General features: G+C 43.2%; 1 protein-coding gene and 1 long non-coding RNA gene across 2 annotated transcripts in view; one reads left to right on the forward strand and one right to left on the reverse strand.

Annotated features, from left to right (window-relative positions):
* Window positions 1–4,724, reverse strand: LOC110017298. The gene is made up of 2 exons (XR_002292662.1): window positions 4,615–4,724; window positions 1–3,353 (listed from the first exon to the last, which is right to left on the reverse strand). It is a non-coding gene; the product is annotated as an uncharacterized LOC110017298 (long non-coding RNA).
* jcad (junctional cadherin 5 associated) overlaps window positions 4,687–27,317 on the forward strand; it is a 25,380-nt gene continuing 2,749 nt past the window's right edge. The window contains exons 1-4 of the mRNA XM_004080907.4: window positions 4,687–4,776; window positions 18,313–18,817; window positions 20,852–21,790; window positions 22,096–25,583. Coding sequence (XP_004080955.1) covers window positions 18,447–18,817; window positions 20,852–21,790; window positions 22,096–25,583 — 4,798 coding nt within the window. The 5' untranslated portion in view covers window positions 4,687–4,776; window positions 18,313–18,446. The remainder of the gene's footprint in view (window positions 4,777–18,312; window positions 18,818–20,851; window positions 21,791–22,095; window positions 25,584–27,317) is intronic.

Consider the following 27,317-nt stretch of genomic DNA (forward strand, 5'->3'; position numbering starts at 1 on the left):
ATTTTTACAAAACTTTATTGAGTACACCATTTTGAACAGAGTGGCAGTTGTGATGTGTACCTTTATGTTAAATTCATATCGCCAACATTCAAGTGACCACTTTCAATGAAAAGTCTATGTAAACACGCGTCTTGGGCTCCAGGGTACAAAACTCTTGTACCATTGAACGCCCTCTGAAAGCTAAACCAGGTTGAACTTTGACCAATCAGGGACTTGGATTTGGTAGTGGATTTGGGATGGCATCCCTTTTAATTCATGGAACAGTCAACTATTTAAAAGTTGATCAAGAAAGAGAAATTAATGAAAGTGGTTGGTGCTCGGCTAGAATTATATGACAGCAAGTCTTTCACGCATCAGAATAGCTGTGAAAGCAAAAGCAAAAGGCTAGGGTGAGATTTACGAAGTTTGCACAGGTTCAATATTTAGCACCAAGCCTTTTCCAACTGCAGGTGGTGGGCATGCGCTAGTATCAGATAGTGGCGGTCCAGTGTGAACACCATGGGCTAAATGCATGTTAAAGAACACACGCCACATGCACGCTGTGAATGTAGACTCACTTCAGCTGACCTGAGAGAATTGATGGGCAAATAGATGTATAGCAATGCTTACTTGGACCAATCTTTTACCCTATTTAAAATATTTTTTTCCTCTTCTGTAATTTTTTTCTTTTTCATATGTCGTCATTTTCTAATTCTCCTGAATTGTTGGAAGTCTCAAGGAAGGCATTTCTTCTTTACTAATTTTGTTTTCCTCCATATTTCAGCATGTTTTTAGAACCAAAACAACATGTTTTTTGCAGATACCAACATGCACACGCCTCCAGAGGCATGGTGTTGGTCCAGGGTTTTAGGGAATTCGGGAGCCTCAAATGCAACAGCCCACAGCGGGCAACGCTGCTCCGCGAGCTCTGAAACGCTCAACCTCAAAACCACAGCTGGCAGAAGGAGCCATGACATCAGCGTCTCTGAACCACGTTTAACTGCTCTACATATGAGCTGCATGTGGACGGCACAATGGAAAACAGACGTGGCTGCGGCGCTGGGCCGTTGGAAGTAAGTGCTACGTGAGGAGCGCACTGAACATTTCGGCACAGTGAGCAGGACACGTGCTGATCTCCAGTGAGACTGAGCAGATTCCAGTGAGTCACAGGACAAGCTGATATACCCAAGTGATATGCCCTTTCCAAACTACTGTAACAACACAGCCGTCACGTCTTCTTCTGTTGTTCTTGTCAGGCCCCACTCTCGTTCCGGACATTTTTTTTTTATCTTTTGACATTTCATGTTGTTCCAACTTTTTTATTTTTAAGGATGCATCCTTTAAGGGCGAGCTGGAGCTCAGATTAACGTTTTGAGTCTACTGAGTCATTGGGCTGTTTTTTTTTCGTACACCGCGGGCTAGAGGGCATGTAAAGTCAACAACTGGAACACCGTCTGGCTTCACAGGAAACAATATAATCGTCAAGTAGGTGATTCAAAGTGAAGCAAAGTTTATGCAAACATGACAATTTTTGTGAAGAGCACAGCTGTTAGCAGCTGCGATCCGTTAAACTGGACAGCCAAGGCGGTCATTACAGATAAATGACAGAATGTATTTCAGTGGTCAGCCAGTGGGGGCCCACCAGCCTCCCTTATTTTCAGGGGGATTCAGTTATAGGCAGCACCTGTGTAAATATTTTGGAGGCTTCAGGGTCCTCTGTTGCTTTTAAGTTCAAAAAAGACTTCCAGCCCACAGAGGATGGAGACAGATGGGCGTGAAGAAGGGTTTGGGAAATATTACAGTAGAAATAAAAATAAATAACTGTTGTAAATATTTTTTTTCTAATATCAGTATTTGAACTGCAGCCTAAAAACGACCTTTTGGTCTAAAATGTTTGTTAGGTATAAAGGCCAATTCAACCCAAATGAAAGTGTTTTGTTTTTTAAAGATTTTTAGACTATTGGTTAAATTTGCTGCACTAAAATTACCGGTACTGATTTCTGAATTACTATGACATTAAAAGATTTTTTTTTAGATTTAGATTATTTCTTCTCCAAGGATGTTTAATTCTCTGGCTGTAATAAGTCAACGGAGCCACAATAGTGCAAAAGTGTTCCCCTTGTTTATCAAGGAAGTTACATTTTAAAGTGACCATCTTTACTTTTTATATGTCTTATAATAATTACAGATGTTTTAAGTCTGTAAAATCCCTCACTACACACGTTTCTCCAACAGACATGACCATTTCCATTTTTTCTCTTTATTTAAACACTCAAGGTTCAAACCTTAATAGAAAAATAATTCCAGTATTATAGAATGGATACAAAGAACCCTGAGATGTTATCCAATCAGAATTAATTGATCATTAAAGTAGGATGGCATACCTGGAGAGGCATGATGGGAGCAAACTAAAGCCAGAAATTATGTGAGTGGTTTCTGTTTAATGCGAGTTTTTAATTTTTAATAAAGCTCTACTTATCTTATTAGCATGAGAGGATTACCATACATAATCTTATCAAGTGTTGGAGTCCATGTACAGTGCTGCAGAAAACTGGCTGCCTCCTTCTAATTCCTAACATGTTCATGATTTATAATATTTTAGATTATCAAACAAGAGGACCTTTGTGACTCCAGAGAAAAAAAATTATCTTATTAATTTGGGGCAAAAAAAGTCCAAACCTACATATCAAAAAGATAACTCCCCATTCTAAATCATGATTTCACTGTGGTTGCTGACACTTCTTTGGAAAATCGATAGTTTAGTTTCATTTGCCACACCCAGGCCTGATTACTCCCAGATCTCTTCATCCAAAAAATGATTTTTTATTAGAAGCATGAAGTGAAATATGCCAAAGGATCTCATAAAAATGTAGATCAACATTAAAATGCCATCTGAAGAAGCCCAAGTTCAGATGGAAAACAGTTTTGCTGCTATCTCTGCTCTTGTAGGAAATGATTGTGTGGTCTCGTCGTCTCTCTGAGCAAACACCTGATTCTCCGGAAACATGGATGACAAACCTGACATCACTGAGGTGAGCCGGTTTGACAAAACCAAGCTGAAGAAAACTGAGACGCAAGAGATAAACACACTGCCCTCCAAAGAAACCATTGAACAGGAGAAGGCAGTGTCTACTTCATGAAGATAAAACCTCCCAGTCCCTCTTCAGCCACAGGATTGATCCATTCCAACTTTAAGCTTTGAAACACTCAGCTATAATGGCTCTACATCCATCATCTCCAGCTTCACTGCATGGTCCTCTGGCTTCATGTGGACATTGGAGCTTGGGTCGTCTGTCGCTCGGGCCTCGTTTTCAGTGTGGCATTAACCCTTGTGCTATCTTAGATGACCCCACCCTTACATTGACGTGTTATTCCTACCATGACAAAGGTGGATAAAGGTGGAAAGATTTCATGTAATCAATGGACACCAGTGAAGATCACAAATCATTGAAGAAAAAAGGTTCAGCGCACTGTCTAATGGGTCTAGATGACCCAACTCCCAATGTTAAAGTGCCTATAGGTTAAGTGCACAAGGGTTAAGAACCTGGCACAATGTGATCCTTCATATTTTCTAAAACCTCTGGCTGCCTTTGAATGCTCACTACAGTGTCTCTGTAAATTTGGAATTCACACTCTGATATTAAAAATGAAATGGAATTTAAAAAAAAAAACACAGATGGAAAACAGTTTTAGACAATCTGGTAAAAAAACGAAGATCTCAAAGACTAAAGGATTCCAAGGAACAGTGCAACATGTCATACACGGATACACAGAACTTGGACCAAAAGGATCACCAGTCCAGTCCATAATGATCCACAAAACACAAGTTATCCAGGAGGTTATAATAGAACAATAATGTTACAGTATGTAAAGAACTGCAGGTCTTAGCCGAATCTGTTTAGGTCAAAAATTGATCCAGTTCCAAAAGAAAGACACTGCTAAGCAATAACATAGAATTAACTTACATTTGACAAAAATATCTGGATAAATTGTCTATGGACTGATTCTGCGCTCTACTGGAACATTTGAAAGGAAAATCTCCATGGTGAGGTCATGACTTGTTCTGAAGAACAATCAACAAATCAGCTGGTAAACCTCTAAACGGAAACTAAATCAGTGTTGAATCCCTGAGCTTCATGATGGAAAACACTGATGAAATAAAACAATTCTGCCAAAAAAGGGCACAATTAAATTCATGAAGGCGATTATGGAGTCAGACTTTTTTTGGGCGTACATCAAATTATGTGAAATGTTTTATTTTCTTTCTAAATAAATGAAATGATCACTTAAAATTGAACTGTCGTTGTTAGATCTCCATGAAGTCAAACATGGTGGTGGTACTATAATGGTGGGGGAGTTAAAATGTATAAAGAAGATTGATAGGCATTTATTTTTTAACATCAAATAATGTGGACTATTTTATTTTGCTCCTCAGACATCCTCAAAATTGAAGTCTAATTGTTTGATCTGGGCAGAAATATCACAAATAATGCCTTAAAATAAAACTGGTTAGCATCTTTTCAAGTGTTGATTTTTTTATTTTTTTATTATGTAATATAAATAGTCGAGATGAAATGAAGTAAATCTGTCGGAGCACGGATGACTTTGTCAAAGAAGCTCTAAGAGTAAAATGACCTTCTTGCTGAGCGGAATCCAGCTGCCTCCCAGTTCCAGAGGAGGGATGTTTCCACGCAGCTGTGGGGAAGGGGGGCCGTTCCCTCAGCAGATCCCAGCTCAGTCCGTCCAGAGCAGCGGCGGGGATGAGCGCGGGGGAGCACGCAGCGGCGCATTTGGCAGGTAAATTGGTATCCAGGTCGACGGGGACGCGTTTCATTTTTATTATTATTATTTAAAAAAAAAAAAAAACATTTTCGGGGATTTTCTCCTCGTGCCACGACGCGCGCGGAGGCGAGCCAGACGGTCGGTGGCGGAGAGAGTCGCCTCCAACAATTCCAGAGGTCCCTCAACTTGCAGCCAAGCCGATCCGACCCAGCTGTCACGGCTGGAGCTCCAGAACCCACATGGTGACAGTTGGTGGAAGAGGTGAAGCTGCAGGAGGATCCGCTCCGTATCGCTGTTGTTATTTGGTAACTTGAAGCGTGCGCGGCTGGGAGCGCCTGTCTGCCTGCCTGCGCAGTCTGCGTGCGTGCGTGCGTGTGCGGATGCGCTCCGATCAGCTGAAGGTTACAGACTGCTGATGGAGCTAGCCTTGGCTAGCCTTAGCTCCGCCGCCGAACAGAGGCCAAACTCCGCTCAAATCGCGCAGATTTCTTGGTCTGTGCCGGCGCGCGCACGTTTGGAAAAGAAAAACACGGAAGGCTGCGGGGGCGCAGCGTGGATTCGCCGTGTTGTGTTTCACACTGGCATCAGCTGTAACTTATAGGGATGCTGTGCTCCATTGCTCCCTCCACTGTTTGAACCACGGCGCGCGGGGGATCTGGGGCAGCTGATTTGTCGTGAAATCCAGTTAAAACCCGGGATCGGTCAGAATTCCACGCAGGACCTTCATCCATCCTCTGCTGGTCTGACGATTGTTGTTGTTTTTTCTTTTCTTTCTTTCTTTTTTTAATATTCTTCTCATGGCCAAATTCTCAACCAGACAGATGTTGAAGGGAAATTCCCCATTTCCACGTCACATCGGTGCACCTTCCTTTCCACGCAACAGCATCAATCATCCCACAACGACATCATGACAGCACCCAGGCCCCACTGTGTGCCAGCTCTCTGTTCTGCTGGCTGCGGAGGAACACCATATGCAAATAGCGCCTGGCAAACAGCGTGCCAAGTTTAGGCTGCTTTGATGTGTGCGTGTTGTCACTTTGTCACACCTGGAGGATGCATGTGTGCGTGATCGTGGCTGCAGCTTGACCTCCCTTCTGCGTCCTCTTGCAGGCTCCTTCTCTGGCTGTCACTTTGCAGACAATTCCAGAGGATTTGTGCATTTGAGCGTGTTGTTCCACGAGGCCGGATGGTATGCCCTCACACTCCAAGTGATGTCAGAGGGCTTGCTGTGTTTTTATTTTAGGGCTACTTTCATGTAAATTGCTGCTGTCTCTAGGGGACCTCTACATACCTGGCAGTTGAAGTTTTATTTTATTTTTCCCCCCTAAAAAAAAAAAAAAGAACTAAGGATGTGTCAACCTTGGTTTGATTAACAAATATGATGCTTTTCGGAGTATTTATGGAAACCCTTCCCAGGAGTCTGCTCCTTCCCACCAAAGACCTTTCATAGCTCAGTGAGCTTTCATCAAAAGCTGTTAGTAAATGTCAGCAAAGAGATATTTCCCCATCGCTGGACTCAACCGGAGAGATGTATGTGAAATAGAAATATAAGTGTGGCATTAATGGTTGGGTCTTTTCAGGCGTGAGCTTAGGGGTGTGTGGCTAGTGTTTCACACATCCCAGAGACTGGGATGGGGTGAGAACTCAAGGCCGGGCTTGATGCCCCAAGGAGGTTAGGGTGTGGAGTACGCTGGAATGGGAAGGAAGCAGCTCATTAATTCCATCCAGCAGTGAAAAGAATGGGTTGGTCAGCGAAACTGGACGGGGGGCCCCCCTTCTCCACGGCTCGGAGAGGACTTACACTGGTTCGGCTTCCAAGTGTGTGCCAGATAGCTCCTTCTTTGGAGCGCGTGCGCACCGATTAGATCAGGAATCTGCGGCTGCAGACAGCTCTGTTTTCTCTCTGTCAATCTTAGGCGCCGTTTCTAGGCCAAGCTGCACGTCAGGGAGGATGAGTTTGTCTGCCGGCGGGGAGCCGAAGCCTGGAAAAGTCATGTGATGCTGCCTGGCTACAGGGATCCCCTCTTAGGTCCTAGGTGATGTCACAGCAGAGGTGACGCAGGCGGGGGGAAGGTGGGAGGGTAAAGCCAGCCAGATCTGTGTGAAGGCAGCTGAGTGATACAGTTGGAGGCACGGCGTGAAACTGAATGGGGATCTTGTGGCTATTGTTGAATTCTGGATGCTCAACAGACAAGCTAAGGCAACGCCACCAAGAGCACAGCGGTTCCTGCATTCACCCGACTCCACCGCGCCCCCACGTTACTCTCTTGATCCCTTAAAGCCATTTTAATGGCTTCAAATCTGCTGGTAATACATGTTTTGCCGGATTGTTTACTACTTTCTCTTCCACAGTGCTGAGCAGGAGACATGCAGAGTCCACATCTGATTAGCAGAAAGCCAGAGCTGCGAGTCCTTTGATCACCCTGCTCCATGCTGATAAACCATGCCACTGTCGTCTCCAGCACGCCCCAGACCCTGACAGACACTAATTACCATGAAGTCAGTTTGGCAGGCTCCAAAGCAGCATGGGCTGGGCTCAGTGCTCTGCAGGTGAAGCCTACAGTAATGAGTAGCGTTGCAGATTAGCATGCTTCAGAACCTGTGTTTTATGTTTTTGTTTTTTTTTGAGTCCTCTCGTGTGACATGATCACTGTTCCGCCCCAAACCGCTGTTGGAAGCTTTCAGATGAAGAAAAAGCAGTGACGTCAAACTGCGATGTAGGAGCTGAACCGAGCTAAGTCTGGTTACACAATGGAAAAATAAGCCTGTTGACATAATTACGCCGTCAGTGTCTTGCTGGTTGTGCATTTATGAACCACAAGGTCCTTTTAATTTCTTTTTGGGAGGAGGGGGAGGGGGCGAAGAACTTCACCACTGCATGAAACCTGAAGGACAAACGTTTGGCCTCATCGTTTGGAACAAATCAAAGCCAGAAACCTCCTTTGTGCACACTCTGATGTGCTGGGAGATGGTGGAATGAAACATCTCTTCCTCACTGCCACAGCCTCCCTCCCAACCCACCCCGCCTTTGATTTCTCTGCTATGGAGCCTGACTCTAATAAGTTTTTGGATTGAAGCAATTCACAGGGAATGTTTTTGCAACCCGTTTGCCAGAGCAGGTCTCGCAGTGGAATGGGAACAGCTTGGGTTGGGCAAGAGTCACAGATGAAAGGGGCGACGTGTCAATATTTCTGACAAAACAAGCTAAAGATTCATCTTTAATTGTGCTGCTCCTGTGACGTCGATAGAAAGGAAACTCATTAATGTGGAATCAGAGATCATCCCTTCAGGCTTTAATTAGCAAATTTATGATTAGGAGTTTCTTGATTGTCTTAAACATGAACAGTTGAGTAATTATGATTAGAGTACAAAGAGTGACAGAGATTGGGATCAAGTGACCCATTGGTTTATATTGGTTGTAATCTTGGTTCAATATTATTAAAGACCCACTCCGAGGAAAATTGTGTTTTTAAAATATTCTGTCTCTCATGATGGAAAAAATCTTTAAACAAAATTAAGATTAATACTGCATTTCTGATTTTTTTTTTATTCCAATCGATACAAATCAGGAGCAGACTGAAAAAACGCAGTTGCAAAAAACTTGTAGCTGTGATGCAGATGCTGCAGATGGCCACAAGCTCCCCACTCCTCTCTACTCTGATGCAACCATTTGTAGACAAATAGATCCATGTACGTCTCTTTTTTCCTCGTCTGAGGTGGAATCTGGATCTAAACTGTATGACTGGATAGCGCCATTATTCTTGCTCTGCAGAAACTATGTCCTAGAAAACCCAGGTTTTTTATATTGCCTAAAAACAGCATAATTATAATTAAAAGACCACTGTGAACACTTTTACGATCAAAAGAGGATCGGAGTGGGACTTTAAATTTCCAACCTTTTCAAAAAAACGAGGAAGGATTCACAGCTGGTTGTATTAAAAAAAACTCACCCCTGTTTGAATTTTTATTGGAAATAATAAATAAAATGAGGTAAAATAAAACAAAAGAGATCGGCTTCTGTTGTGCAGTGTTGCTTTTTTAGATTGAGGAGAATTGGACTTGATCTGCTTGTGTAAAGGCCTCCCCAAGGCTATTTAATGAACTGACCTGACTCCAAGAACTTCAGTTTTCCTAACTAGCTGCAAACAGGAAGTTAGGGAATTGAGTTTTGGCAAAGTCAGAAGCTTTATGCCACTCTTCAAAATGTGCCTGAATTTTTGACATTAGTCTGAAAAATGTTAAACGTACAACCATATTTGCAATGCTAAAAAAGGGGTTTGTGTTTTGTACATAGTCACACTATTCTCCCATCCTATATGTAAGGATTAACCAGAACAAACTAGATGTGATATGGAGACCTCGTGGCTTCAGGTGATTCTTATTAGACCGTTGTTTAAAACAGTTGTAGGGAAGGACGAGGCAAAGGGTTAGCATCTGCTGGAGTTTATAGACAGGGTTTTTAAACTTCAATCTGCAACGTGGAAAAGTACTTATCCTAATTTTTTATATTAACATGTAATACGTCAGTAAAATCAATAATGCATATAGGGTGTTCAACACCTCTGCCTATCAGTAGCTGGGATAGGCTCCAGCAACACAAAGGGATTAATCAGGTTTGAAAAAATGGATAGATTACATAACATGTATAAAGGGATCTAATTTGTGCATGTATGTACAGATTCACACAAAATGTTGAACATTGTCAGGTGTTATAGCCCTGCCGTGGTCTGGCAAACCGTCCAGGGTTACCCCACGTTTGCCCAATAGTTGCTTAGTAAGTTTCTGCAACCCAGTGGTCTTGAGCATGACAAAGCAGGTTAATAAAATTGATGCATAGATGTTAGATTTTAGAAACGGGAGATACTATTATACTCACATTTTTGGGTAATCATGTTCTAGTTACTCTTAGCAATTGTCAATGGCTTTATTTACTATATATATTACGTTTGGCATATTTCTGAATTCGCCCTGTGATGGACTGGCGAACTGTCCCCACTTTTCCCCGACAGTAGCTGAGATAGGCTCCAGCAACACTCATCCTCTTCTGTTTTGTCCCTTACGGAGTCACTGAGCTGCCAGAGTCAATCCCGGCCAATTTTTTGGGACAGTGGGAGGAAGCCAGAGACCCTGGAGAGAACATGCAAACTCCACACAGAAAGGCCCCCCATTGACTTGAACTGGGGGCCTTCTTACTGTGAGGCAAGAGCGCTTATCACTGCGCCACCATGCAGCAACACTTTTACCCCAAAATAGGAATAAGCAGGTATAGAAAATGGACGGATATACATTTATTCATCATAATGACATTTTCCCAAAACACATCTTCTATTTTCATCATCAGACATTTTAGTGAGTCTCAAAAAACGCCTGAAACAATCCAGATTACACATTTAGAAGGGGTTCCTTATTGTAAATGTATCTTATTTTCAACATTAACAGAAAAAAGTCATTTTTCCTAAATCTAGTTCCAAATCTTCATGTTCCTGTTGCTTTGCAGAGGCTTCTGTAGCTTCAGCAGACAGTATAAGTTACACAACTGCTGTCTGCTATGTAGAACTCTTAAAACTTAAAAAAAAAGATGTTTACAAGATTAAAAGTTGCATTTGTCATTGCTTCGGGGGATCATGTTGTAATTGCCCTAAACTAAAGTGTATGCTGAGGTCAGTTGGATTTTCTTTTTGATGGATAGCTGGAGCCAACATAACTCAGATAATATGGCCACACTTCTTGTAGCTGAGTTATTGTCCTTATTGAAATGGGAGAGAGGATCACCGAAGGTGAAATATGTCCCCAGCACCATCCAAGTGTTTAGATCTCAAGCAAAAGGTGTGCCTGCCATTTCTCACCCTGGTCAGCCTGAAAAGAGTCCAATTGGAAACATTTGTGACACCGTTGCTTCTCCTCCATCTCCGCTGTGACGCATTTCCTCAGGAAAAGGGAGACAGTCCCTCAGCTGGATACACTGATGTCACATAGACAAACAATCTGCGGACGGTTGCTGTTTGCTGACTGTGATGGCCTGTCATCCCTTAGAAAAGCCCTGTGCGTGCACAGTTCCAACAGATGCATCACTGGGACTTAACAGGAGCGTACGCACTTAGGTCACTTACAAACCCAAGGAGACTGGAAACAATGGACTTTAGAGGTGCGGCGCTTGTGGCTTATTTTAGGAAGAGGGCGCTTATCGTCTTCCAGGCTCTGGTGTTTTTGAGAGTTCCTTTGTTTAAGCTAGATCATACTAAATCCAGGTTTTTCTGGCTTTTCAAAGAAGCTGCAGTCTTTTAACACAGCTACAGATAGTGGAAATAAATTAGAGCTCCTTGTAGTTTATTTTTAATATACTTAGAAATTTAAAAAGCACAAAACAGGTAGTTTGTCTTTCTATGGACATACTGTATACATTCTATTTGTCCTGGGTTTGGTTTGTCGGATCAGCAACTAAACAAGAGAGCCCAAATTTCCCTCTTGCTGATCACTTCTTCCATCTCTTCCACAAGGTATTTTCAGGTCAAATGATAGATATAATCTCTCCATTACGCCTGGAGTCTACCATTGGCTTTCTTTCAATTGGACATGATTTCAAGCCTCACCAAGATGGCGCCTTGGTGGCAGCCTTATCAGATGTCCAAACCATGTTGATTGGCTTCTACCCACATAATTTGGAGGGTTGGAGCTATGCTCTTTCCTAGTTTCCAGGAATAGAAAGTTCAGGAAGTGCAATATTCAGAGAAAGTGTTTTGAAAAAAAAACAACCATTGTACTCTTTAGAGTTTTCAGCTAGTATGCTCAACAGTGGTGTACTTGGAGATGTTCTTACCATTCAAATATGTTTATTTGCAGTAAAAGCAGATGTGTTTTCTGGACCACTGCCATCCCAACATCCCTGCATTGACCAATCCCAGCTAGTCCTTGGTATAAGCATCTTAAAGTGTTTTGGGTTAGACAAATACAACATTATAAGACTGCTAATAGAACTCCTAAAACAGAAATACAGTTTTGATTGAAAACCTGCTGGTGTCAAAGTTGGACACTCTAACACTCTCCCATGAGAGATACAGTACAGACCAAAAGTTTGGACACACCTCATTCAAAGAGTTTTCTTTATTTTTCATGACTATGAAAATTTTAGATTCACACTGAATCAAAACTGTGAAATAACACATGCAGAATTATATGCATAACAAAAAAGTGTGAAACAACTGAAAATATGTCATATTGTAGGTTCTTCATAGTAGTCACCTTTTGATTTGATAACTGCTTTGCACACTCTTGGCATTCTCTTGATAAGCTACAAGAGATAGTCACCTGAAATGGTCTTCCAACAGTCTTGAAGGAGTTCCCAGAGATGCTTAGCACTTGTTGGCCCTTTTGCCTTCACTCTGCGGTCCAGCTCATCTCAAACCATCTCGATTGGGTTCAGGTCCAGTGACTGTGGAGGCCATGTCATCTGGCACAGCACCCCATCACTCTCCTTCTTGGTCAAATAGCCCTTACACAGCCTGGATGTGTGTTTGGGGTCATTGTCCTGTTGAAAAATAAATGATGGTCCAACTAAATGCAAACTGGATGGAATAGCGTGCTGCTGCAAGATGCTGTTGTAGCCCTGCTGGTTCAGTATGCCTTCAATTTTGAATAAATCCCCAGCAGTGTCACCAGCAAAGCACCCCCACACCATCACACCTCTTCCTCCATGCTTCACGTCGGGAAGCAGGCATGTAGAGTCCATCTGTTCACCTTTTCTGGGTCGCAAAAAAACATGAGGGTTGAAACCAAAAATCTCAAAATCTCACCGGTTTAATGTCCATTCCTTGTGTTCTTTAGCCCAGACAAGTCACTTCTGCTTGTTGCCTTTCTTTAGCAGTGGTTTCCTAGCAGATATTCTACCATGAAGACCTGATTCACACAGTCTCCTTTTAACAGTTGTTGTAGAGATATGTCTGCTGCTAGATCTCTGTGTGCCATTGACCTGGTCTCTAATCTGAGCTGCTGTTAACCTGCCATTTCTGAGGCTGGTGACTCGGATGAATTTATCCTCCGCAGCAAAGGTGACTCTTGGTCTTCTTTTCCTTGGGCGGTCCGCATGTGAGCCAGTTTCTTTGTAGCGCTTGATGGTTTTTGTGACGGCACTTAGGGACACTTTCAAAGTTTTCCCAATTTTTCGGACTGACTGACCTTCATTTCTTAAAGTAATGGTGGCCACTTGTTTTTCTGTACTTGGCTTTTTTGAATCTACAATTTTCATAGTCATGAGAATAAAGAAAACTCTTTGAATGAGAAGGTGTGTCTAAACTTTTGGTCTGTACTGTATATGAGTACACTTAATCAGATTTATGATTATAATTTCTTAATTGGCCACAGTGGCTTACTGTTTTATCACAGAATGTTCTTTCCAGTTTGTAGTTTTGCCTGAATGGACTAATTTCTGTTTGATTAGACCGGTTGAATGCAAACAAAAGATATAACAAAACCTAATCAATGTAAAGACCGTAGCTCAATGTACAAATGACACCAATTGCGTATCATAGATGGATCTCAATATCATGCTATGCAGTTGTGATGACCACACTCCTACCTGACTGGGGGAACATTCAACAAAATCACAAGTCTTAGATTGGTGTCCCCCAACCCTGGTCCTCGGGGAACACTGTCCTGCATTCTTTTTCAATCCTACTCTCTTCAAACACACCTGGCTTTGATAACTGCCATCATCAGCGCTCTGTAGAGCGTGATGATGAGCTGAATCAGGTGTGCAGAAGCAGGGCAACATGGAAAACATGCAAGACTGTATTCCCCGAGGACCTGGGTTGGGAAACACCATATCTGGATCAGTATCCATCAGAAGAGGAATGACCAGTGATAAGTCAAGTTGTGTACTGTATAACATATTGTACCAAATTGACAAAAAACATGTTTCAGTACCGAAAGTCGTATGGAGTATTGGGGGACAGGGACCCTGCATTGTTTGCAGCCATCAGATTTGGAAGCCTTGCAGTCATTCAGTCTGTTTAGATGCATCGTTTTGTCAAGCTTCAACGACAGCTCAACTCGGCCGGTAAATCGGCCAGCTGTCCTTGTCCCATCGCTAAACTGGGGGAATTTATCGAGGGAGGTTTGCCACCATGGTAGGTGGAAGTTGGCCTCCTCTCAGGTTATCAGTATTGGATTTTCCTCTCTGACCCATTGCACATCAAAGCAATTAACTAAGAGTTTAAATGGCAGAAAATTGGTTCCATGTTGACCAGTAAAGGAAATCATGGTTACAGCTCTGTAAACTGCAGTTTTTTTATGAGATGCATGTTATCCCTGCAGGTGATCTCTGTTGTTGCTGCCATCTCTCTTTTTATTCCTGGCAGGAACTGCAAACGCAGCTTTATTTTTTAAAGTTGCTCTGTGTTGGCATTAGTCCATGCAAGAAGCTGATTGTAGTTAATAAAATGCTTATGCTCATCTAGTGTGCTCTCAGTTGTACTTTTACAACATAAACATTCCCATCCTCTTGGCCTCCTGTTTACCATAAAATAAATAGTACAGTGTAAAAATGCATAGAAGTCAAATGAGAGACCACCTGGATTATCCAGTAGAAAAACACCAAGAAAAGCTTAAATCAGGTTGAACAAAGCCCTGCAGTGGTGCATGACTTACTGGTGCCTATAGTCTTGCTCATTTTTTATAACATCAGCCTGCCTGCTACTGATCACTTGTGTCAGGTGTGATCAGCCTTTAGGTAGCTGCAATAGTAGAAATGTCTGGTTGACTTGAGTTGACCACTTCTGGATCACGGTTTGCGACAATATGATGCCACATTTGGGCTCCAACTTAACCTTCTTACGATCGGCAAGAGAAATTTGTTCTTTGCAGAGAAAATTTCTGCATTTGAATATCTCCAAACCTCTGGAAACTACCGATTTCACTTCCTGTGGTATTTAAAGAGCACATGTGGGACTTTTCAATGAAACTTAATGTGAAAGGGTGGGTGGGGCTCTAGGAATTGTAGTTCTTGATGGATAAAAAAAATGTTTTGACTGGAGTTTTTTTCCAGATGTAGTCAGGGGAGTTAAATGACAAGTCATTGGGTTTTTTTTTTTCAAATCATGAGCAGAAAAGGAAGTACTCCTATGTCATATAATTCCATGCACAAACCATACACAAACTTTAGTTATTAATTTCTCCTCCATGATCAATGTTCAAACGATTGACATTTCCGTGCATTAAATGGGATGCCATGCATACGTCACTACCAACTACCAATCCTGGATTGGTCAAAGTTCAACTGCATTAACTTTCAACATGCGTTTTGAACACGGAGCCTAAATACGGACTTAAAAACCTGCGTAGTTTAAATGTTGAAGCCCAAAACACAAGTATACGTGCATTTATATAGACTTTACATGTGAAGTAATGATACAAATGTGTGTTTCCGAGCCCGGTTTAAACCTAGCATGAATGTAGTCGAAAAAATGTCAACACTGGAGCTAAGACTCCATTGTAAAAGAGTTAAATTCATACTGCTGTAGATTTTGTTGCCTGTAATTTATGACCTTTGCAGGCCATGTTTGTTTATCTAAGGTGGAGTTCACTTGAACTCTAGAGCTCCTAAACACAGAGATCTGATTGCACTTCATAAATCTGTGATTCTTTGTATGCACTCCTATGCTTTTCATAGACCTTTCTGCTTTAATTATTCAGTCAACCTCTAACCCTTTGGGCCTTTTTATCTACCTTTTATGCAGTCTTTATTAACAAACTCCAACTTTTTCTTGCCCAGGGTCTTTTTCAAGCCGCTGCCCTGTACTTCGGCCTCCTCACCGTGCCCTCATCTCAGCTGGGCCATGAATAAGGGGCTGACACCAAACTGTCAACCTGCAAGCTGTTATAGCCTCGCAGGAAGCCGCTGGTGTAGCCACCAGCAAGGGCGCAGGACTCCCCTTGCGTCCACACGCCCAGGCTGTTATCTGTTTTAATAAACCATGGCCTTGAGACAAGTTCGCTTGACCTAAAAAGAGCTGGTCTTACATCATTCTGCGAGGGCATTACGGTAATAGTGTGCATGCGCTGTTCCGACAGCAAACGCGTGCTGTTTTAGCTTACGCAGCAGCTCATATTTTTCTGTAAACCATATTTTTGCTTTTTTTTGCTCTTGAGTGCAGCATCTCATTGAAAATATAACATATCCACCCATTTTTTTTCACAAGTGGCCACAATGTTTAGTTTTCTTTTAAACAAGAAGGCATTGTAGAGCAGCACAATGTTGTTGTGTTTTGGGGGATGAAAGCCGGCCATTGTTGCGGGCTGCCGCTAGAATCCCAGTTTTTGTTTGACATAAAATGGGTAATTCCATTGCGTAACCGCATTAACACCGTTTAAGCAGAGCTGGTCGTGGGAAGGAAAGGGTGGGATGAGGGTGAGCAGGAGGAGAGAAGCTGACTCACTTTACAGGAGGAAATCCTTACCTTTTAGTGATGATGGAGATAATCCTCATTTAGCAATGACACCGCGGGTAAAAGTCTCAGATTAAGGGTTTAACGTGATTGGGGTAGCATATGGGTGTCGGGTTAATATGGTTAATATGCAAACACGATTTGATAAGGAGTACGGACCTAAGGCTTTCTTAAATTGAGTTTGCCTGTTTGGAGGGAAAGGCCTCATCTGCTGGAAGGAAACGGTCCTGATACCAATCTGATTCTGATCTCGCTGTTTGCCTCTTTGAGGCTGCAGGCACAACTGGTGGCCACTTTTAATTTAAAGTTCGGCAGGAAAAGTTTTTCTTACTTCTCAAACACCGTTTCTTAGGTTCACATCTCACCGGCGTTTGCACCGTATCTGCGGCATGAGGTGACTTATTAAACGTTACCACCAACTTGTGCCTGAGCAGAAGTTAAATGGAAGTTCACGGGTTCACTGTCAGTGAGTTCTTATCTGTGTGCTGGAAGCAGGTCAAGCAAAGCAAAGCCCTTCCTTTTGCATTTTACTTTGGTTCCAAAAAGCTTGTTCTAGTGTCAGAACCAACCTCTCGTTGTGGAAATTGCAGAAAAAAACGTAGATGGAAAGAGTTAAACTTCACTAAAGTCTTAACTGGGTAAGCACCAAGAGTCAATCCCCCAAAACTAACAGGTTTAAGGTTTTAAATAAAAAAAGATAATCGTATTAGAGAGCCAGACGCACAAAGAGAGCAGCATTTCACGCTCTTGGATCCTGTTAATCACCTAGCAGGCTGTCCTGGGGTCCAGGTACTAGAAGAAAGGACTGAGGCTGCTCTCTGAAGAAGGACTGTTTTTCCTCTGCTCTGTCCAGCTATCAAAGCAAAACAAACCCTAATCAGTTTGATCAAAATATATTCAGTCCAGACTGATATGGCTGCCTGCTTTCCAAAGTTAAAACAAGCTATTTGGTCCTGCCATTTAATAATTATAGTGCATCCGTTCGATTCTGGCAGTGAGTCTGGTTGAATGGCGTTTCCTTTAGAGCGCAGTCAGATCGTTGGCGCTCGGCTCCTGTAGATGCTACCGACTGACTGAACTGCAGCAGCCTCTTTTCCGTTGACAGGGCAGCAAGCACGACTTCATCAGGAGAATTACATCTTGAGAGGATGCACAGTGGGAAACCTTAGTTCAATTCTGCACCACAACAGTTTGTCCTTTTTTAAGCCAGACCATCGACAAAAACAAAAAAAAAAACTTTGTTGTTTTCCAGGACATAGTTTCTGCAGAGCGACAGAAGTTCTTTAGAGATTCACCTCTGGGTTGTGGGTGGGTTTTTGATCTGGAGTGAGCCTGTCCATCTGTTTAGATGGTCTCCCACTAGCGTGCAGCCCCTCTTTTCATATATCCTACACAGTTTCTGTCATATTTATCATTCTGATGATCCAACTAGTCATTTCCATCCATCTTTTCGTCCATTTTAAGATCCCTTCATGGGGTCACTAGGTTGCTGGACCCAACCCAGCTTCTGTACACCCAGAACAGGTCGCTAGTCTGTTGCAGGCCCATACCATCACACACACACTTTCTTACCTAGGGACAATTAAGAGTCACCAATTAACCTATGAAGCATGTTTTTGGACTGTGGGAGGAAACCGGAGTGCTTTCACATGCACGATGCCAGCAAGGATTAGAACCAGAGCCTTCTCACTGTGAGCATTAACCACTACACCACTGTGCAGCCCTGCTTGTCATTTTGCGGGACATTTTTCAGATTACTTTGAAAATCTGGCTCATTTGTGTGAGAGCTTAAACCATCAGCCGAGCGAAGAAAATGCAGTCATGCAGATGACTCCTTGCTGTGACTTGGAGTAAGTTAGAGGGCAGCCCACAGTCCACAGTGACATTTAATGTTAGAAACTTATCAGTAATAGGGATGATGCTGTTGTGGGTTGTTTGTTTTTCTCTTAATCCCTCTAAATCCTGGAACAAGGATTGATTTATTGCCAGCAAAGTCCATGTGGAATGGAAAATTGATATTTCTTTTTTTTTTTTCTGGGAGGGCGGGGTGGTTGAAATAATGTTTTTCCCTCCTCCTTATGCTGCCCATCTCTCTCTTTCTCCTTCTTCCCAGTGATGGCCGTGGCTGTAAAGCGGTGCGGGTGATCCTGGCAGAGACCCAGTGAAAAAGACCTTCCTCTCACTCTCATGAAAGAAGCCAGAGGGGGGGGGGAAACGAAGCCCACGCTGACGTAAACACATGCTACCATGTACAGCGTGGAGGACCTCCTCATCTCTCATGGATACAAGCTTCCCAAGAACAGCGCTTCCTCCACCCAAACGCCAGTCCCCACGTCCTCGTCCCACCAGCCTCCACCTTCCTCCCCGCCGTCCTACAGCAAACACCACGAAGCTCTGGAGAGCAGACACGGCCCCAGAACAGCCAATGGCTATGAGCGAGGGCCCGCTGGGGCTTTTGGGAGCATCAGTGGAACAAGGCAGCCTCAAGCGTATGGCGGGAGTTCGCCCAACAACAACAACAACGAACCGAGGGAGAGGAGCCAGACAAAACAGGAGGGCGAGAGCCGGGGCCACGCTGACAGCCACTCTTTAGGAGAGTCCCTGACCTTAGACAGTGGGTAAGATGTTAACGGGATTCCCCCTCCTAAATTGATGAGCTCCCTCTGCATCCTCTGTGCTGCTTGTGTGCCTTTCGCTGACAGATAACATCAGGTTTCTTGTTGCTCCATGTTTCCTGGAATGAAATAATTCATCCAATTGCTCCGCTTGGCCGACTTTGCATCATGTCACAACTGGAGCCACACTGCTGTTCACTCTCTCTTCCTTGCTTCTTATGCATCTTTTTTCTTCCCCTCTTGTGTCTCATATATTCTCTGTTCCTCCTCCTTTCAGCCCAGTCTTAAGCAGAGGGAGGAAGAGTAATATATGCTTTTTTTTTAATCTCCCACATAGGATCCAAGAGTTGTAATCAATACAGATTTGGACAAAACCTGTCTCACGTACAGTTTCCCCCGTTGGGCAGGAAATCCCTGAAACCCATCCTAACGAGCTCAGACTGCTTCAAAAGCATTATATCTACCTACATAATGCATATCACATCAATAAAGTAGGAGCCATATAGGGAATATTTAAATATGTATATAGGGAAAAGGCTATTTTTAGTCCAGTTTGGAGTTATGCAATTGAAACACTCCTGGGTAAGTGTGATTCTGCCACAAAACTCTGCATGGCTTTCAGGCTGTCTGCATTTGTCTCATATCTGGACTGTTTAGTTTGCCTGTTTGCTGCACTGTGGGGGTGGGGGGGTGGGGGGTGGGGGGTTAGTGTGCTGTAACTGAGACAAAGTCAATACAGATGCTCCCTTGTCTACACCATTAGGCAGGCATATCAAATGTTTCCCTAAACAGTAAGTTGGCATGGTGTTATTTGGTGTGTCTGAGCTGCCTGCGCCAGCAAAATAGGATCTCGCGTTAATCAAGTCACCTTGACAATGCTCGTGGCTGTGAGTGAGTGTGGGTTTGTTTGTTGTTCTTATAGTTGTCTTCGACAGGACGAGCAATCTGCATTTTCGTGTCTTTGGTCTGCTAAGTGATCGTTCCGTAAGGAATAGTGCAGACATATGTTCAGCCATTTAAGTCTGTTGTTTGCCCCTATTGTCCAAACTCATTGGCTGGCAGACTTCATTTGGATAAGGCGTAGACCTTTTTCTTGGCATTCCCACTAGACAGTACTACTTAGACCTAATTAGACTAATGATGGTAACTCATCTTACATGAAATGCCTTTAGATTCAGCAGAATGTTGTGGCCAGGCACCCTATACCCTCTTCCAACAAACACAGTAATGATCATTGATGGAAATGCTCAGTGGCCGGAGCCTCTGGATGGAGTACCCATGTGCTTGCATCTTGTTTACCATGTCAGTCTGTCTCTATGCAAAGAGTATAAAATGATTACTCTGCATGTAGGGGCTCGCTGCAGCGCGTTGTTTTCCATCAGGTCTGCCTTCAGACATCAACTCTGTAGACGGAAACACAGCTATTTTACTCAGATTAACTGAAGAATACAATATTTGAAAGATCAAAACTGACATTCCTTAATCTGTTTAGGAAGGAAAGAATCACAGGACCAAAAGCCACATTCAGTCATTGTGTAATGAATTCATTTTGCCCCATAGATACTAAAAATACACTGAATTGCTTCTTGTAGTCTTCTGTCTCCATCTAGTGGAAGAGGATTTCTTTTGTAATCTACTGGGTCATATCAAGCCCAGTTCTCCAAATGAAGGACTTTATAATAGCCTAAACATAAGCCTGGCTTAAAGGATACTTTATCTGTTAACTTTCTCGACACTTTTCCATTATTCTGTCTTGGTTTCTTTCTTAGAAGTGCATCTTTTTCCAGGGTTTACAATCAACCAAATTTCACTGGACTTTAATACCTCTAACTCTATACCTCAAAAAATTCTAGGGTATGAACTAATGTTCTGTTAAGGAAAGGGAGTTACCTAAGAAATGAAAAATACATTATTTGCAAGATAAAAAAGGCAGAGAAAAACTGCAACTGAAGCCATGAGGGATTTTAGAATGGCTGATGCCCGACATGCATTCTAGTGCAAGCATTTTCACGCTTGTGTTATGTTGTTTCCTCAAAGGTTTTCTGATGGCAGCAAAGCCCCTCAGGCATTGTCCAAGGATGTGTCCTACTGGAGGAGGAGAGGCCAGGACTTCACTGTGTTGCTGGACTATGCTGACTTAACGGAGTCCTATGGAGGGGTCCAGGGAGATTGCAATCGGCCAGAAGGTCAAAAAGCAAGAGGTCAAGAGCTCTCCACAGAGGACCGTCAGAGGTTTGCTCAGGAAAGGCAGCGCTGGGCAGCTCAAGCCCAGGCCCAGGCTCAAGCCCAGGCCCAGGCCCAGGCTCAGGCCCGCTCTAGAGAGAGGGAGGCAGCTCTTCATCAGTGGAGAATGGCAGCTGAAAGGAAGTGCCATAGCCTGGGGACGGAGGAGTGGAACCCAGCTGTAATATTTGGCCGCCAGCTGTCTCAGAGTGAGGGTGAGCGTTGGGCACAGGATCAGCACCGGCTCCATGCCAGGACACCGGATGGCATGGTAGTCCACCCCAGGACCAAAGTTAAATCCCAGTCTCTACCCAGGATGGTCCAACCCGAGAGCTTGCAATATATCGACGTGGTTTCGTCAGGTCAAGAACTCTACAAGCGGGTGAATGGGCACCCATTTGCACACCACCAACTGTACAGAGCACCACGCTGGGCAGAGAACGGTAGGCCTGCTAGTGCCAACCAACTCTCTATAACACCAAAACCCCGCTTCACCCGACCCCCCAGACCTCCATCCTATGAGATGCACCAGCAGATCAGGGGAAGCTGTGAGGTGCTGTCAGGTAGAGAGTCAGTCATTCCCCAAGCCCGAGACAGAACCCCCATTCCCATGTCACGACCGACTGACCCCCATTTGGACTATTTTGCACAGGATTCTGGCCCTCCAGGATATATTCCTCCTCCATCATACAAAAGAGTTCCAATAATGGGAGGGGGGCTCCGGGGATATGGAGAAATAGGTGTGGATTACAGGTAAATAACTTTTTTTTTAATGGAAGTAGTTCAAAAACATTTATTTTCAATAATCTCATTTGGTTTTGAATTTTAACACAGTTAATTGTTTTTATTTAACCTTTATTGCTATGTATTTTATGTCAAAATTGTTGGCAATAGTAAATATTACAAACTTTTTCTGTTTTTGCGCTTTGGAAATATTTGCTAAAAAAAGCCATGCAAAGAAGTTAAACTGTACGTTTTTGCTGTTACACATTCAAATAACTGGTAAATGTATCATGTCATTATTGTTTTATGTCTCTCCTTGTGGTTTTTGCCTGAAGGTACAGAGGAAACATGTATCAGCAGATACACGTGGCTCCAGATGGATCTCATTGGTTTATCAGACATCCAGCCAGTTCTTGGCCTCATCCACAACGAGAGAGAAGCTTGTCCAGCCAGAAGCAGCTTTGCCCCATCTACTCCAACCAAGAGCATTCAACTGGAAGTGTTCAGTATATTCCATTTGATGATCCCCGTATTCGTCACATATCTTCAGCCCTGGGTGGGAATTCCTTGACAGATGCTGATAAGATCCGCCACATTCGTAAAGAGCTTCCCAGTGTCACTGTGTCGGAGTCTGCTACCAATGACAGTGCCTTTTTGCCCCCGCCACTGGGGCCTTTCATCACTGCCAAACCGGCAGCTGAAGCTAACCAGATATCTCCTAGCGACTTTGACAATGACAATAAGAGGTGGCGAAGCGATTTGCACAAACAGACTGTTGATAACTTCCCAGCACCAGACCAAAACTTAAACAACAGACATCTCAGAAACCAACTTCCAACTCCATCCACTTCGTCAGCCTTCCAGGTCCCATTGCCAAGAACTTCCCCTCGCCAGGGATCTAGATCAGACCAGATCTTTGCAGAAACTATTACACAGGTGAAAAAAATTGCCCCAGATTCAGGACCAGAGAACTACAGGAACACAAAAAGAAGAGTGAGTGAGACCATATTCTGTCTGGTATCTGTTCCTCTTCACACACCAACCAACATCAGCAAAGACCTAGTAGCTGATCAGAACAACAATGAGGCAATACCAAACTTAACCATGACCAAAACCGACACTTTTGCTGTAGGCCTCAAAGAGAGTCTAAATATTCGCAGCAAGTCTGTGAACGAAATGCCTATTAAATCCTGCTATTCTCATTTTCACACCAGCAACACATCCTCAATGAGGAACTACAAGAGAGCTCCTTTAAGAAAAGAGATCATCGATGCATGGGCACTCCAAGCAAATGAAGATTTATGCTATGCTAGGTCCTGGCCTGGAAACCAGTACCGTAATCAGGAAACTCAGACGGGTTCACCTTTGACGGTGGTAAAAAGCCCAGAACCTCAGAGCCCTCCATGTGGAGAGGAGCCTGCTCTGTCTGCCTCAAATGCAACTACTGACCTTGATGTCAGGTCTGACAGCAGCGCCTCCTACGGCTATCCCATGGCAGGCCAAAAACACCTTAATCCGTCCAGCAACAGCGCCTTCTCCCGTCTCAGCCCAGCACAAATGCCAACGCAACAGGACTCACCGCAGCAACCATCATCTCCTTCCAAAGCAAGTGTTCAGTCAGACCAGCAGCCATCCTCCCCTCAGAAGATCGGTTCTCCAGACAGCGCAGAGCATGTGGTATTTGGTCAGTTTCTCTTGAAGCCAGTAAACCGACGACCCTGTGATGCCATTGGTGAATTAGAGACTATAAATAAAGAAATGGAAGAAACAATCAGCAAGAGACCAATCATTGGTCTGACTACTGGAGATCTAGATGGGTTTCATAAAAAGCTGGCTTGTTTAAAGTCAGAAGCCCATTTCACTTGCCCAGAACCAGGCCGGGAAGCAATCAGTCTTCCTCCACTGCACAAAGACAAGCCTAATAGTATAAAAAAGAGATCAAAGTCATTTGCCTCGACTGCTGATCTTGAATCCATGGACACGAATAATGCTTTCTCCAGGGCACAAGCAAACCACATATACCCAACAAATAAGCTTTCCACATTGGTCATCCAAGAACCCAGAGAGGATTCTCTCCTCTCTCCTGTTTCCTCAAACAATGAATTGAATCAGCATTGTCGGCAAGACATCCCAGTTCCTCAAGAATCCCTTCTGAGGAACGTGGGGCTAACCGTCTACACAGAAAGCCCTAGTCGGCCAATGCAGCGCTCACGTTCAGCCCCATTTCCACTTGATCATGAGGCCCCAACTCCATCAATGTCAATCTCCTTGGACACCAGGTCAGGACTTGTTAAAACCAGTTGTAGTTTGGATTTCACCTCAAATGAAAAGCCTAGGGATTGGTTAAACAGTGAGAAAACAGCTACTTCAGACAAGAAAGTAGTTTGTCTCAATGGAAGCATCTCTAGGTCTGGGAATGAAAGTTGCCAACCACTTCTGACAGAAAGTCTCCCACAAAGGAAGACAAAAGAAGTTTCTTTTGCCTTTGAGAATGAGGTTGACAAAAAATATGCCCTCCCTGAACCCCTCACCTATAAGAATGACTCAACTATAACAGATAAGCATTTAGAGAGCTTACTGATTCAGGAGAAAGCCAAAACGTTACCTGTGGAGGACCTAAGCAAGCTGTATGAGATCAAATGTGCAGAAGGCATCCCTGAAAATGAGTCTATAGAGGAGAGGGCGGCACGGATCTTGGGTATTTCTGTTCCTGTTGGGGCTTTAGGTGTGGGGGACAAACATATTGACGATAACCAGGTTGATTTAGACACCAGTCCTAGAGAGAAACGGCCAAGTCCAAATGAAGAAACAAAGAATGCGAAGGAGTGTGAGGAAGTCAAAGAGGAGCTCTTGTTAATCAAAGCTCCAACTACTGTTCAGGTCAAGGTGACAGGGTCAGGTGACGATCAAAAAGAACACAAAGATGATAAAGAGAAGCACAACAGCGAACATAGAGATCATCAGGGCATAGAGATTCGGGCAGGAACAGAAAATCCTGAAATCCCACCTCTGCCTGTGACCGCTGAGGAAAAGCCAGCAGTCAGTGCATCGCACGGGGATAAGAAAGGGAAAAGTGGAGCAAGCAAAGTCATCGAATCCATCCAAGATAAGCTGAACAGTTCGTATGGTACACTTCTGGCTCTGTCGAGCACAGAAAGAAGGGCACGTTTTAAGGAGCTGGACTCTGTGTCTCGAATAAGACGCCTCAGTCTTAAAGGCCCAGACTCTGTAATAGAAGTTATTTCTAAAGATACAAATGTCAGTATTGAAGAATGTGAAGCTAGCAAAGAAATTAAACTAAATGTTGAGCAACAGCCAGCAAAGCAGGTGAAGGAGGAGAAACAAGAGCAGGAACTTCAGGATGAAAATGAGAATGGACAAGTCTGTTTGGGAAATCCTGAACGAAAAAAAGAAGAAAATATCAGGGAGACTACAGAGAAGAGACAAAGTGAGGAGGAGATGGCCTTTCAAATTGCACTTAAAGCAAACAGGGAGCAAAGTAATAATTCACATTATGAATTAAAAATGGAGGAAGCAGAGTTGGAGTTAAAAATTGTGGAAAGAGATACAGAAAAGCCTTCGGAGGTCACGAAGGAGGAAAGGAACACCACGGGGGCCAGCAGAGCCGAGAACGCTCACAGCGCAGAAGCAAGACCGGTGCCCAAACCAAAGCGGCGCACCAAGCTTCAGAAACCGCCCCTGCTTCCCAAACCTCGCAGTGTCCCCAAGAGAGAAATAACGCTGCCAGTGAGCCTCAGCTCTGGGACCTGTGGTCACTCAAATGCAGAGGAAGAGGAGGAGGAGGAGAAGCTCTCTGTCTCAGGTGGGTGCAAGGCAGCAAGAATATTAGCTGTTTCAAATGTTTATGAACCCTTCAGTGAGAAACATTATGTGGTAAAAGTGACAAATAATGGTTGTAGCTTCACTTAGACTTGTCTTTATTAAGTATTGTATGTTGCGGGCAGTGATGTATTGCTTATTGCTCTTGCCTCACACAGTGAGAAGGCCTTGGTTTGAATCTTGCTGGGACCTTTCTTTGTGGAGTTTGCATGTTCTAGTCTAGTTCATGAGGGGATTTTCTCTGGCCACACTGGTTTCCTCCCACAGTCCAAACACATGCTTCATAGCTTAATGGTTATTTCTATATTTCCTATAGGTATGAATGTGATTACGTGCTCTGCAACAGACTAGCAGCCTGTTCAAGGTGTACCCCACCTTTACCTAACAATAGCTGGGTTGGCTCAAGCAACCCAGAGACCCTGAAAGGGATATAGCGGGTTAAGAAAGTGGATGGACGTTTGTTAAGTATAAATGTGGGTGCTGCCAAAAAAAATAATCAAAATGTGATCCATAGAATTAAAATATTGTTTTTTAGGGAAGCCTTCGGAGCATTTTCACACTTTTGGTCCCTGGTGAACCAGTTTTGTTTGGATAGTTTGCTGTATTAAAAAAAAAAAATTAAAGGACCAACCCAGGCATACTCAAAACAAACCTTTACCACCTTAAAATAAGGTTCTTGGTTTGCTTCTAAACCAACTTGGAAAGGTTGTCTCACTAGTAAACATGGTGCAGTGAAGAGGTCTAGTGGGTCGACTTAAAAGCTTGTTTTATATCTACCAAAAACAACTGGTGTGGCTATTTTATGCCTCCAGGGGATTTGTTTGTTCCTGGAATCCATTTTTTAGGAATTTTTTACTTACCAAGGAGGGTCTCAGGGCAGGGATGCCCAGTTTAGCTTAGTCTGTTTACCTTAGTTTAGTTTTGCAGTTACATATTGAATTTAATGACTAATTTCATGTTCTTGTACAATTACCGTCATATGAAGCCCATTGAGATGACTATTGTTGTTATTTTGGGCTGTATAAATAAAATTGAATTGAATTGAATGTAATTCTGATTTGATTTTTAATTATCATAAAGTATTTCTTCCTTTATTCAGTCATTTAAATTAAATTAGAGTCCATTCACAGTCGGGAGATATTAGGTTGCCAGCTTGCTATATCAAATAACAAAGGAACTGAAGCGTGTACCGAAGATTGTGAGTGTGTTTTAAAGAGGCTCAGAATGAATCTGCTTGAAATCAAGAAAAACAACAAAGGCGTGCAATGCAGTTCAAAACTACAGCAACAGGACATCTATAGAGATCCCATATGCAATCAACAGTCTGATCAGGGGTTCTTAAGAAACTGCAGGATGGATTTTTAAATAACTTAATGTCATTTATTGACATTCACTGTTTTTTCAGTCACTCTGAAAAAATCAGCATCTGAGCTGACAGAAATATAGGAAGGCAGCTCCACACAAAGGCAGTTCAGAATGCCTTATTGTGTCTGCAATGGGAAAAAAGTTAGTTTTTGTTTCTAAAAACAAGAAAACAGACAAGATTTATTCAAAACGAGCAGAAACTTGAACTTTATTTTGAGCCCCATTTAACTATTTATTTCATATTTGATGCATGCATTTCTGAGACCCTATCTCATTATTATGATCCAAACTTCCCTTAAAAACCCATTGGATATAGCTGTCAATATTTTTTTGTGAGAAAAAGGTTAAACAA

Source organism: Oryzias latipes, chromosome 20 (assembly GCF_002234675.1).
Source record: "Oryzias latipes chromosome 20, ASM223467v1".
NCBI classification, from domain to species: domain Eukaryota; kingdom Metazoa; phylum Chordata; class Actinopteri; order Beloniformes; family Adrianichthyidae; genus Oryzias; species Oryzias latipes.